Below are 14,656 nucleotides of genomic sequence, written 5' to 3'. Positions count from 1 at the left end.
GTGGATGTGAGGGTCTATAGATTCTTCCTTTATATTAGCTTGACCTTATTCTATACACCAATATTATAAACAAGCAGCTTAAGTTAATCAAGTTAATAGAGAATAGTTAAAAGTTTCAGATTAAATTAAATGATGATGGAGAATGGATGGCAGAATGGACAAACAAAATAATTTGTAGATTGATGTTGTAAGGTAACATCTACTGGCCAAAAAAAAGTGTGTGTCATATATTTTGATGCATTTTAAATGTATAGGATTCTTGTAAAATTAAAAAGACTAGGGAGTTCTCATGTCTGTCTAAGATATAGCAGCAATGTATAAGACTCATGAGATAAATTACTGAATTAAAAAAAGGCATAGACAACATAACAACACTAGGTTGCAAAGCCAAGCACTCAAAAGATGCAATATGCCTATGCATCATTCTGATGTTGTTTCTTTGCATTTCCATTCTATTCCATTTCCAAGAGAATCTCAACATAACTTCATGCATGGAAGAGTGAATCTAGGCTGTATAGTGAAGGCTGTTGTCTCTAGGACTCCTATCTTATTTTCTGCAGATACTGGAAAACGTGTGAGACTGGGATCTACAAGAAGGGATAGGATGACTACTTCCTGGTCAAGACAGTTAAATGATGCTATGGAAAACTCCTGCCTCTTACAGAGTTCCACTGTGATATCTTATAAGTCAGCTAAACCGAACTTGGTAAGTTTACCATCCACAACTGTAATTACAGTCAGTATCAACAATAGTTATGCTCTGAACAAACTGATAAAAAAGGTTATATTCTCTTTTTAAAAAGGCCGAAGATGAGCATCTCTTATTGGGGTTCCAAAATTAGTGAATGCTTCTGACAACCCTGATGCATCTGTTTTCCATCTGAAAAACAGTGATAATAATGCCATAACACCCACAGGGATGTTATCACAAAAAAAAATTTGTGAAGCATTCAGATACAGTAACAACAAAGATTTCGGAAGAGCTCCTAAAAATTAATAATTCTATACTAAGAGCATAGTTAGTGTGCAGTAAATAAGAAACAGAAGATTAGAAAGGACTATTTTGATCACTGAGTCTAGCTCTCTCTTACTGCAGGCCTCACGTCATATCAACCCCTTCATAATTATTAAACTCCACCTTAAAATCAGTTAGGCTCTTTCCCCTGCAGTACTCTCACTGGAAAGCTCTAATGCAGGGTTGGGCAAAATGTGGCTCGGGAGCCAGATGTGGCCTGCCAGGCCATTCTATCTGGCCCGCGGGGCCCCTAAACAGTTTAGAAAATTAATATATACCTGCCCTGGGCTGCCTGTCATGCAGCCCTTGATGGCTTGCCAAAACTCAGTAAGCAGCCCTTTGCCCAAAATAATTGTCCATCCCTACTCTAATGGCTAGGACTCATCTTCTAATATCCAGTTTGAATTAATCATGGCCAGTTTGTGCCTGTTTGATCTAGTAGCAACATCATCCTTAACACTCCCTTATTTTTACTTCCCAGATGAACTTAGAAACAGCAGTTATATCCCCTCTCAGCCATTATTTTGCTAAATTAAATTGAAGTCAACATCCTGACTTCAGGAAATTCTTGGCCGCCTCCACCATCAAGTCCTTAGCTCCTCAATCCAGTTAATTTTAAATATCCCTGAACATCCTGCCCTGCTATCTTTCCTCCATTTAACTTTTCACTTCAGGTCAGTCTCTAACCTACATATCTGAATCTCAATCTTTCCCTCGCTAAACATCCTTAGCGTTATGTCCTAATCCCACACTGTGGCATGCCTCATGCCCACCTTTCCACCCTTCTGAATTTAAGCAAAGGAGTTTCCTCCTGTTCCCCGCTACTTTGGTACTGGGAGATACAGCATTTACAGTAAAGGAAGGCCAATCTTCATGCTCTCGGTTCTGTTGCACAGTGGGAGACAACCCAGAACAAGCAATATCTTCAGATACATTATTGGCCAAACTCCACAAGTCCTTATTGAGGATGTGCAAACTGAGATTTTTGGGAGCCTGTTACTTGGCCAAGTTTGGTCAGATTTTCATGGGGACTGCAAAAGGGAGAGGACTAATAATAAGATGACTCCCACTGAATCTCAGGTCTTTGTTCCAAAACATTGAAACATAAGAATTTGTCAACAGAACAGTTTAAAAGAGTTAAAGTGGTACCTCATTCTTGGAAAGAACTGAACTGTTTTTGCTGAAAGAAAAAAGAAAAAGAAAAAAAAAGAAAATCAGCCTAAAGTAGAAACCTCGTACAGAAACTACTTCCCAAACTGTTAAAGTAATAGGCAACTAAAACACAATCTAATTATTGAAATTGCCAGAGAACCTTAACTACAGTGATCACTGTCTAGAATGTCTATAAAATATTGAAGAGAAAGAAAATGCTATTTGCAAAGACATATAGCTAACTCTTAGAGGCCACAAATACCATGCCTAGAATTAAAGAAATGGGTAATTTAATGACAACTACCATTTGTATCAAAGTGTAAACTTGTTACCTGCAGCATAGTTTTGGAAATAAATCTTTTCCTGATGCATAACACTGTATACTTGGCAAAGTGCATAATACAGGAGAGAGTTACCAGCCACTGAACTAAGAGATTGGGGTACTGCTCAAGGCAGGATATTAGATAAACATTGTAATGATCTGATTCACAAATGCAAATTCTATATTCCTAATATATTCCAACTGAAAATTCCTTCAAAGGTGTTTTTGGATATATCCATGCTGCAAAAAAAATGTATGTTCTTAATGCAGGTTGGCTAAGATGAATTAACTAACTCAGTCAAAGCAGCAATGAAAACAAAAGATATCTTTTATTTACAGGATTTCCTATTTGAGTTCAAACTTGTATGGGAAATGAGGATTTTTACTGCTATTTTAACCAGCGTTAGCTATACCCAGTTTGTGAACCAGTCTTAATAATGCAACTTTTTTCTTGTGTCGATGTACTCTCAATGTACTGGGGAATATACTATACACTCAGACATGTAATATCATGTATTACTTTAGCTCCAAAACATCCTGAAATTTGACATAATCATACCTAATATAACCATAAATATTACCTATTTGACATTCCTGTTCAGTACAGCAACTGCAGCTAGACATGTTTTTTAGCAAAAGAAAAACAACTCATGAAACATACATAGCTTTGCTACTACGGGACCAAGTCTCTATATCTGTAAATTCTTCAGAAGATGCTGTTTAATAATATAATTAAGAATATTATTAAAATACTATAATACCAACACAGAGGGCCTGGTTGTTCTAACCTTACTCTTGTAATAGGACACACTGGGGCAAGTTCAAATAGTCACCGTCTTGGAGGCCAATTCAAAATCCTAGGTGCTTAGGATTCCTTAGAGTCAAAGGAGAGATTTAAAAAATAGGGCTAAGAGGTTTATGTGCCCAGGCACTCTATACAGAAAGTGGGAAGTATTCAAAGCCTTCCAAGTGCTATTCAAAAAAAGCTGGAGATACTTGAAAGTGCTTAATAGGAACCTCTAAAGCATAGGGGTAAGTTTAAACTTCTGTCCCCTTTGCTTTCTTCTGTCCCTACTTGAGCTACTCGTAAGTTGTCTCCACAATGCATAACACAAACATCCACTACTGAAGGTAGCCACATGGTAAGTTTCTGAAGGTCAGTGATTCAAAATCTTCTCACCTCCATTTGCCAATAGTCCTGCGGTTAAAGCACTTGCCTAGGAGCAAGCAAAAGGAGATCTGCCATTGGTGGCAGTAGGGCATTCTCCTGGGAGCCAGTGCCACACATTCTACCTCCTGCTCCCTAAACACTTAATGAACTGTACATTACACAGGTAGTAATTGGAAACCATAAGTAATCCTGGTAGCAGAGACCTTCATCTAGAGCTCCCCTCTTTCCAAGGCAGTGCCCTAACCTGTGGGCTACAAAAGCAGACTGCTTTTTGTGTGTTTCCCTTCCAGCCCATTAATTCCTGCTTGCTTGTGCCCAGGGGACCAGGCAAGGTGAAGTGAGCGCTCTCATGTAACCAATTCTACAGCCTCGTGGTAAAGGTTCTCCCTTCCAGAAGAGTGGGAGATCCAGATTTAAATCATGTAAGGGTAAGAGGAGCCTAACATGCAGGTTTGTTTATGCCCCTAAGGTGCTGGACTAAACACGTTCACCACCACATTATAGTTTTTGATTAGTTATCAGTATAGCTCTCTTGGAAAACTGAGGTTTTAAGCATCTGATTCCCATGTAGGATCTATGTCAGTGCCGACTGAAAATAAGGCCATTTGACCTTCCTGGGACTGTTTACATGTTTGAATTCTAACCAACATAAATAAGTCTTCCAGAATCAGTCTTAAAGCATCCCCCAGTGCATTTGTCGAGTCAATATTCAGGAACACAATAAAATAATGCATTTACTAAATGGGAAAGGAGAAAATTATCAGTAAATAAAATATAGGTTATCAAATGTCAATAATATGATGATGAATGCATTGTAATTAACTTTAGTAAAGTATACCTTAGAAATGGAGCTGACATTGTGATGGAGAGCAATGATTGTACATTGTGTATGCAGTATATTAACAATTGCTTTGTGCATATTTATATGACAGGACTGGAAGTGCACCAAAAGTGAAATTCTGTGCTGTGACTTTCTTAAGGCAAAAAAGGAACTCTCAGGTTAAAGGACATATAGCCATAGTGACTTAAAAATTATGCTCTTTTTCCCAGTCCTGGGGGACAATGATGAGACCCCCATTGTAATGAAGATAGGTTGGAAGAAAGGCAGTTTAAATTACAATGGCCTCTTCAGGTACCTATTATAATCAGGCCTTGGAAAGGGACCTTCCAATGAAATCTTAATCTGACTGGATAGAACTTTTAGGACCTACTTTATACGAATCAAATTCTTCTAACTGGCATAAAGGAGTGAAAAATGAGGACGAGGATTTTACCTAGTTTATAAAAATTAATTTATACTCTCTTTTTTTAAAAAAAAGCTATACTGCATGCATGGAGTTATAGAAATTCTTTAAGATGTTTTAGTTTGCTAATAAAAGAACTTGATCCAAGACCCCAGAAGCCATTGCACAAAGACTCCCACTGAGGCAGGATCCATTGAAAATGGTATTTTGTATACTTGCTTGCTGAAAGCTTGGGTTTCTCAAAATATAAGATGAATTGAAGAGCAAAATAAAGCAGCTCTTTTCTCAGCCTTTAAAGATGCCAAAGGATGTCTTTTTATTTTGAAAAAGGATTCATGCTGTTTGTTTTTCCCCCCACTGTAACAGATTGCACTGCAAATGCTAGATAACTGACTTCCCATCTCAACTAGATGCAAATCAGATGAAGGTCAGGTTTATATATCATAATTAAAAGGCTACATAATGTAAAGAGCTACTTGCCTGCATTTAAGTAAGCTGACTGATTTCTTGAGCTCTATATGCTATGTCCCACCAAACTTTTACACAGTACAGTCTTAATCTTTAACATAGAAATTAGGTAAATCAAACAAAAATGTTCCTGTGATCATCCAGATCTCCTGCTTGCAGTTTTTTTGCATCCAATTTGTCTGCTTCAGAATTCAAAGCAAAAAAATGGGGGGGCGGGGGAAGAGAAGAGGAAGCAAGGGAGGCAGGAGCCATCCTGGTATATATGTTTGCCATTAACACAAGCAACTCTCACTTCAAAGGTATTTAAGGCATTATAGGTTGTTTGGAAAGTGCAGATCAGATGACATTAGAACTCTGAAAAACAGGATATTTAAAACAACCTTATGTTACAAGACTTTGTGCATCATAACTCTTACAAACTGGCACTTACTTTGTTTGTTTCATCCTCCAGTGATTTTCTCTCTCGATCACACCTTAAAATGTTTCTATTTGAAGAAAAACAAGTACACAAAAGATAACAACTGGATATAGATAATGGTACAGCATAATTTGCTATTTCTGCCAATATAAAAGACAGCTGACAAATTTAAAAAAGCAATAAAAATATGGTTTACAAAAATTGAAATTTTTGAGAGTCTTTATTTTAGAAACAGTTTAGGCAGTGGGCCTGGAGGAAAATAACTGGGTTGGTAGCATGAAGGCATCATTTTGATAACCTTCTTCTTCCATCTAGTGGCAAAAAGTAGTAAAAGAAAACCAAAACAAGATCTATGGGAATCTAGTCAAAAGATGTTTCTAAATGCCAGCTCCAAAGACTTACTGATGTGACAATGAGTGGGTGAGTAAAGCAGAAAACTTAAATTTTATGTATGAGTTTATAAGGGTGATATATATATGCCTTTACAAGAAATTAGAAAAGCGCATACAATAAAATACAAAAGCTGTTGAAACAAGTTGAATTTTTGTTTTGCAAGTATGTCATTCATTCATTGCTTTTTCCTACTAGTGAGTCTAATAATTTCCTATACAGGCATACCTCGTTTTATTGCGCTTCGCTTTATTGCGCTTCGCAGATATTGCTTTTTTTTACAAATTGAAGGTTTCTGGCAACCTTCATTGTTGTCTTATTTTAAGAAATTGCCACAGCCACCCCAAACTTCAGCAACCACCACCCCGATCAGTCAGCAGCCATCAACATCGAGGCAAGACCCTCCACCAGCAAAAAGATTATGACTCGCTGAAGGCTCAGATGATGGTTAGCATTTTTTAGCAATAAAGTATTTTTTAATTAAGGTATGTACATTGTTTTTTAGACATAATGCTATTGCACACTTAATAGACTACAGGATAGTGTAAACATAACTTTTATATGCACTGGGAAACCAAAAAATTCGTGTGACTCACTTTATTGCGATATTCACTTTATTGCAGTGGTCTGGAACCGAACCCGCAATATCTCCGAGGTATGCCTGTATATGAAATTGTCACTATCCAATGCCTCATTCTCAGTCGCCGAGTTATCCTGAGTGGTTCTGAAAAAGTAGTATTTATACAAAATTTTACTGAGATTGCTTAAGAATCTATTCAGTCTTCAAATCTGTCACACAGACACAACCATGCTAAGAACTAAGAATGGTAGTCCTGTGGCATCTGCTGACCTGCAGCTGGGGATGTTAGGAGGATAGAATATGAGTATGAATGGGATATTAAAATCAATTCTCATCTTAATTACTGCTCCTAGGAATCTTGCTATGGTGGAAGGACCATACAAAGCAAGGTTTAGGCATTGTGCAAGAGGAAAAAAGTTATTAGGAACTGTCAAGTCAAGCAACACCAAGGCTACAAAGTGTCCAAAATGCCACTCTTCCATCAGGCCTGATACTTCTGAAGAAGAAAAAAAATGGAAAGATGTTGTTTTGAAGATCACAAGTGGAAGTCAAGTCCGTGTATACATTATTCCCTTCCTATTTCCAGTTTTCATCCTTCTTCATCCCTAAGCTTTTGATACAACAGTAGGCTACTTTGTGTTCATCAAGCTTTTGCTCCTGAGGCTGCCATTTCTTCACTAATATTTTTCTCCTACCTGCTAAGATCACTCCTTTGAAACTGTGGGCATATAACTGGCCTTTTGGCAGCCTTGTGCTTTTTCCCTCTGTACTGTGTACAGTTTCTTCTGACTGAAAGAACAGGAAGTTATACCTCTGTGAGACAGTGGCTGTTCATACTGCAATGGCTCACAGCTCTCCTTTGCTCTTCATCACCCTAGCGCATATTTTATATATACATATACACACACATACATACATACACACATATATATATTTACACATACACACACACACACACACACACACACACACATATACATACACATATACAGACCTTCAATTTACTCCAATTTTTAAACTTAATGTAAAAAAGGTATTAACATGTAAATCTTAGTCCCTCTCAATCATTTAAAATGTAGTTTATTGTAGTAAAGGTATTAGCAGTCAAAGAAAAAGTAGATAAAAAGATAAATCAGGCATTTTCCAACTGTAACTTGTAATAAGAAAAACATGTCCAGTACCTGCTCTTTGCAACATGAAGCCCTGGATCAGCAATGCACCCTGCAATGAAAACTAGAATCCACAGAGCCATTTTTGAAGGATTTAAACCAATATAAAAGTTTGTCACATTTATACTCTAATTCCTGTTACAACAGCCAAGTTATAGCTGCACCACATTTCTGATGTCTACTATTTAAATAGTGATTAATGACATTTACTCTCCTTGGCAGTGTTTAATAATTGACTATGGTTACAGATCAGTGCTCTGCACTGTAGGTTACAGGTGGCAATTCATCTGGATATGTTCAACAATTTCCTTAATCACAGTGGTGATAGCATAAAACATGAAGTACAAGTTATTCACTTAATTCAATTGGTTGTCAACATAAACAGTGAAACCTGCATTAGATAATCATCCTAGGAACTGAAATATCAGTTACTTAATACCAAGCTTTTCTTTTACTAGTTGTTTTAAAACTGTACTGCAGGCTTTACCAGATCAGGAAGGCAAATGACAGGTAGTTAGCTGTGTTAGCCTGAAGTCAGGCAGAAGGCACCCCAGAGACTAACAGGTTCAGAGAGACATAAGCTTTTGTAGGTGACATCCTACTTCATCAGATGCTATGAAACCACTCACATAGGCAGGTGGCTGCCTATTGATAATGATCTTTGGTGTAGGTCTTATTAGAGCACACTCCAAGCACCGTAGAGGAGTAATTCCACTAAAGTTAATGAGATTACATCAACAAATGCTAGCTTGTGTGAGCATAAATCAGGTCCCGAGGTGCTCTAGATAGACTGAGATTTATAGATGTTTTATATAACATCTAGCACCTGGCTTGCAAATTGAATAATATTATTTGTGTGTTGTTCTTAAAATAATTATACCAAACAAGTAATTTAAGATCATTAGTGGCATAAAAATCAATACCAATATATCAATTATCAGTTTAGGTACCTCAAAGGAATACATTTAAAGAAAAATTGGGAAAACAGCACCATAATACCTGAACAGTGGTTATATGGAGGATAGAAATAGACTATCTATTGTCTTTTTCCACTATTGTGTGGAAAAAGCACATAAGACATTCCCAAAAAGCAGCATGCAGTAGTTTGCTAAAAGTAACACCAATTTAGTACCAGCACAAGAACCACTTTCTTATAAGATTCATCAAGGTATAATTGGAATAAAAAACAGGAAAGAAAAGACTGCAGCTAAAGAAACAACAAAAATAGTATTGTATAAACAAGACCTTGAGCAGATTACAGAGGTGGGTCATTTACATCAAGTTGCTTTCTAGGTTAGCATTACAGAGATTTTAGGCTTCATGAAACAATCTTCCCACTGATTGCAGAGCTTTGGCCTTGACAGTCTGCAGCTACAGAAACATGAAACTTTTTGTAATAACTAAAAATCCAAATCACTTTCTTATTTTAAATCAGACCTTGATAAGTCTCATAAAGAGTTGGTGGAAACAGATGGGTTGGAGGAATTAACAAATTCGGATAGCTGTTTTCCACTAAGGTAACAGTGTGGACCCAATTCTGTGGGCTCACTGCACATAAAATATCCACACATAAAAGAGAAAATGCATAGTGAAGTTGTTTTATGAGTTTTATTGTCATTCATTGATAGCTGCTTTATTCACAAGTTATGAAGCCACAAGTGAATTATGTATATCATATCCAAAGAAGTATTAATAAAACCTTTATTAGCCATCATTAAACAAGGTGTATCCTATATAAGCCATATGTTGCAAAAGTTTAGGACCTGTTAAGAATTTTAAACAGCTTTAGGGAGTTTAAATAGTTTCATCTGTAAAAACTTATGATTCCCAAGTTCACTCCTAAAGTAGGAGTTTTATTATGGAAATCAAGAGGCAGGGTTATGCATTTAGCTACCACAATTCTCTCCAAGTGGCTAAAGGGAGAAGAAACTTGGCTGTAGTGTTGTAAAACACTGCCAAAAAATTACTGAGGCTGTTTTTACACATGAATAAAGTACCACACTTAAAAATAAACAAAACAAGCCTAGCAATTTTGAGCACTTGTAGAGCTCATAAATATCAGGTGGTGTGTCCCCATCGGGAATATGTCTTTTCCAAAGAAATAAAAATCTTACAAGTTTACAGTTTTATCAGATTCAGTATGCTACAATTTGTAAGTGGCATAGGACTAAAAATTGCCCATAGGAAATATTTGTCAAGCAGGCTGCTTTGAAAAACAGTGCCTGTTTAACAATGTTGCCAGGTTGAAATGTTTAAGTCCCCAGAGACGGATTAGTGGGCAGTCTAGCTGAAATGGTCACGGGCATGTATGTGCTGTTTTAGACAGAGTTCTGCAATTTAGCAAATCCAATATTCTCCATGTAAGATATATGGTGACACACTGGAAAATTTATCTGTGGAACCTATGAATTCTAGGTAACAGTATGAAATAGTCCCCATGAAGAGTTCAGCAAAACTGGTTGCTTCAGTGTATACCCACTCAGGGGTGGCAGGTTTGGGTCACATTCTTGCCAATATAAGGGATGATGCTTAACAGGCAGCTATCAAGGCAGGACCCAGGACAATAGATTAGAGCCCTGCTGCAAGTAAATCAATTTTACTACATTCGTCTGTAGCGGGTAGGATGGTGGAGCAATAGGACAAGTTTAAAAAAAGGTCTTGCTAGGGAAAACTAAGGTATTCTGTTACCCAAAGCTACATGTGTATAAGTGCTTGTGCTGGCTTCTATATTGGGGTAGGGAACCTAATGAAGCTGCAGGACCCATCATCAGAAAATGACTAAATCATAAGCTACCTGCTTGTTGCCCTACAGATGGGCACCCCAGCACTTCTCACAGAAGCGTGAGCCAGATAGAAAATAGGGGTGCATTGTGTTTAGAAAACTTACTAATCCAAACACTCCTATTTTTTCACTAAAAGGAATGAGGTGTAGAAGCAGTATGGAAAAACCTACCTGTATCTGTGTTTGCTTACAACTAATACGTGTGTCCTATGCACTTAAAGAGCTGTAAACAAGAAGCTCACATATTTTGCAAGAGACCTGGCGAGGGTGCGTTACAGATAACAATCTGAGGAGCCAGGACTACATCCCAGGGAAGTGAATTTGGTCTGTAGGTTCTAACCCTCAAGAAAGTGTTATTAGACAGAGGGCCTGTACTCAAGAATTGTTCAATTCAGAGATTCTAAAACTGAAGGACAGTGCTTGCTCTCTCACCAGGCTGCGGTGGCTTATAATACACAAAATTCAGTGGCTGAATCCTCTGCTACTGTTGACCATTAAGTGCAGCATAGTTAATGTACGATAATCTGTATTTTCAGAAATATCCAGCATGTTTAATACATTAGGCCACTGCCCTCCGATAGAGTCCAGCAGATGTACCCAAGGCCAGAATTGGCTCTACAAAGATCAAAATCTGAACAGGTAAAAACCACCTGAGGAAACAGGACGATTTATTGTACCTTTAAACATAAAATAAATCAGCCAAGTGTGAGAAGAGAAAACCTGTACAAGCAGGAAACTGTTTTGAACTACTGCATTCTCTTTGCACTCAAAATGCTCAACCTGAGTAAACACTAAGGAGTTCACACATGAAATAGCAGCATGCAAGTGTGGGGGGGGGGAAGGGGACCTGTGAAATTTAACAGAGTAACACAGCTTTCAGACAGAAACTCATCCAGATTTGTTACTTATGTTTACTGGATAAAAATCCATGATCTTGTACTAGAGTTTATTTTTGGAAAAGTGTGCAAGTACTGTAGGTGCAAACCCTCCACCACCCCCTGCAACTATATGTACAGTGCTTGTAAACTTTCAACAGGTGGCAATTCACAGCAAGGAATCTGTAGTGTCCAATTTTAAAAAAGCAGTCATATTGAGGCTGATCCAGCTTAGCTACACTGGACAAGATCCTCTTATCTTAAATGACATTCCTGAAAAAAATACGAGATGCCCAAGAATGAGATCCACGAAAATCACCTAAACTAGCCAGTGTGAAATGTTGGTGGAATAGATGTTACAGTCTTTTATCCCCTCAAAACAGACCTACCTTTAGACTACTGGATTATCCCTTCACTGGGGACTCTCATCCATGTCCTCAGGATTGACTTAAGCACTTTAACTTCAAAACATTCTCCTGACAAAGAGCCAGAGACCATGGAAGATCACTTTGCTTCAGACCATTACGAAAAACTGCTTAGGGTATTATTTTTTCCCCTCATACAAATCCACTCTTGGCCAAGTTACTGAACTGGGAGAGTCCTTCAGTTAAATCTCCTCATTTCTGTCAAGCAGAAAGAGGAATTATCCAGGTCACTCTCAAATCTGGGCAAGTGCTCCAACTTTTAGGCTAATTAGGAAAGGGTGAGGTGAGGAAGGCGTGGGGACACCTTTTCCCCTGGCTGTCTTGTGCAATGACTGATACAGTAGACATCTCTGAGAAAACCTACCGTATTCTGCTCCAGAGATTAAATAAACCTTTTGGTTTATTCCCAGTTTAGGAATACAAATAGTTAAGTGTCAGTTAGATGCCTAGCTGCTCAGCACTCAAGATTCAAGCCTAAAGCAGAAATGCAGGCACTCAGGGGCTTTTAAGAGCTTCCAGCATTAGACAGCAACTGAACATGGATCGAGGATCTAAATTTTGGGAGATAAACATCTAAAATATTTTAGTTAGCTATTCTTAAAAGCATATACCTGCATCTTTGGATGCCACAAATATTAAAATCTAGCAGTGATAGTATGCAGTGGGGAGCTGGCCAGAACCCAAATAGTTATAGAAGCAACCTGGCAAGGTTTCTTGAGTCAGACGCCAAAGAAAAAAATAGCAATAATACTGAAAGATTCAGTCTACAAATGAAATTCCATGGAGGCAAGAGACTAGACAGGCACAACAGCATGTAACATGGGTACTGTATTGTGCTGGAGGAGTGCAGTTACTATGCTCCCTTCTATGCATATGAAGTAGGATGTGTTCTTTTGGCCTCCATAAAGCATGTCTGCAGATATATAGTACATTTCTTCCCGACTTGAGAGCAGTTATCTTTTTAACCACAGTCAACAGTATTTGACAAAGTAGAGCCTTTTTGGTACAAGGTAGAGGTGCAAATTCTTGTATTTGCCTTATAATAAACAAAGTATAAGAAATTTTCCCCTTTGTGTTTGAAAGTGATATAAGTGAGAATTTTTATAAATTCAATACAACTGCACGCCCATTAAAACTGTATACACACATTCTCCATTCTTTCTATCAACAGGAACTGGCCAAGATCCACACAGTGTTCAGATAACAGAGACTGACAGTATAAAAACAGGAATAAAGTTTTCATCCATACCTCCTCAAGGAACAGTGGAGAGTAGATAAGTAAAATGAGGAAGAGGACACTCCAGAGACTTGCCCTACATCATTTAGAAAGTCAACAACAGTTGGTGTCATATGCTGAGTAGACACTCAGCAGAGGTCTAGGGGAATGCTACTAACATTAGTTATTTTCCTAGGTCATGGAGCTACAATCCTCAAGAACATGAACAAAAAGAAAAGGAGGTGGCAATTTCTTGCAAGAAATAGATCTTTAATCTATTACAAAAAGACAGAATGGGATACAATAATTAGACGCTGAATAGACAAATATCGTGAAGTGAGGTACCAATCATTAAATGAGTACTATTTAAGTCAAGAGGGGTAAGGGAACCTTACCTTGAAAGTGGAGCATCTCCAACATGAAGTCTTAAAATCAATATTAATTTTTTTTTATTTAATTATTTATTTTAAGAGACATACTACAAGTCAAACAGAAGTTATGGAACTGATGTGGAAACAAGAAAATAAAGATACCTCTGGCCTATGTAACAGCCATGTTATACAGAAAGTTGGATGATCATACTTGCTTCTTCTGTCCTAAAATGTTTAGGAGATGATCAGCAGTCAACTCTGGGCTAAGATAATGGCAGGCTGGTGGAAAGGAAACTGGAAATGGAGCCCTGTGAAGGGCTCACCTGAGTAGGCCTGAAGCTAAAAAGCTAAGCTGAAAGTGGCCAAAGATAAAAAAAAAAAGAGAAGTTAAACATGATTCATTTTAGTAACACACTCGAATTCTTACCACTGAAATTTAGCTGAAGAGATAAGGCCCTACAGCTTCATTCCCCACTAATCAGAGTAAAGATTTAATTTCTCATCCTGCTTTGCTAATCAGTATGTTTGCATGACATCCAGAGATCGGATTCAGGCTGCCTCCAATCTTCTCCCATTAATGCCTTCAAGCTAAATTGTTTGAAAAGTTCCAGGTGATGGCTGTAAGTAAATGAAAACAAGGGTAAGTTCCCACGGGTTATGAATTTCAGGCCACTGTCTTAATATGAAGAAAAAAATTGGTTTCATAGTTTCTAGGGTCGGAAGGGACCTGAGCAGATCATCGAGTCCGACCCCCTGCCATGGCAGGAAAGAGTACTGGGGTCAAACAACCCCAGCAAGGGGTCTTAAAGACCCCCAGGGTAGGAGCCAGCACCACTTCGCTTGGAAGTTGGTTCCAGATCCTAGCCGCCCTGACAGTGAAGTAGCGCCTCCTCATATTTAGCATAAATCTACCCTCTGCCAGCTTGTGACTGTTATTCCTGGTCACTCCTGGTAGTGCTCTGGGGAACAGGGACTTCCCCAGTGCCTGCTGATCCCCCCTGACTAGTTTGTAACAGCCCACTAGATCCCCCCTCAGCCTTCTCTTCTGGAGGCTGAAC

General features: G+C 38.1%; 2 protein-coding genes across 3 annotated transcripts in view; both read right to left on the bottom strand.

Annotated features, from left to right (window-relative positions):
- Positions 1-8,076, bottom strand: part of LOC109300979 (UPF0462 protein C4orf33 homolog) — a 29,918-nt gene extending 21,842 nt beyond the window's left edge. The window contains exons 1-2 of the mRNA XM_019521860.1: positions 7,942-8,076; positions 5,803-5,857 (exon numbers count right to left, since the gene is read on the bottom strand). Coding sequence (XP_019377405.1) covers positions 5,803-5,857; positions 7,942-8,012 — 126 coding nt within the window. The 5' untranslated portion in view covers positions 8,013-8,076. The remainder of the gene's footprint in view (positions 1-5,802; positions 5,858-7,941) is intronic.
- A 5,400-nt stretch (positions 8,077-13,476) lies between these two features.
- Positions 13,477-14,656, bottom strand: part of LOC109301154 (UPF0462 protein C4orf33-like) — an 18,458-nt gene continuing 17,278 nt past the window's right edge. For both annotated transcript variants that reach the window (XM_019522093.1, XM_019522094.1), the window contains one exon: positions 13,477-14,216. In XM_019522093.1, the coding sequence (XP_019377638.1) occupies positions 14,111-14,216 (106 nt within the window). In that variant the 3' untranslated portion in view covers positions 13,477-14,110. The remainder of the gene's footprint in view (positions 14,217-14,656) is intronic.

The sequence above is a fragment of the Gavialis gangeticus genome, unplaced genomic scaffold, assembly GCF_001723915.1.
Source record: "Gavialis gangeticus isolate Ggan-Ray unplaced genomic scaffold, GavGan_comp1, whole genome shotgun sequence".
NCBI lineage: Eukaryota > Metazoa > Chordata > Crocodylia > Gavialidae > Gavialis > Gavialis gangeticus.
This window is presented reverse-complemented; position numbering and strand designations above follow the sequence as displayed.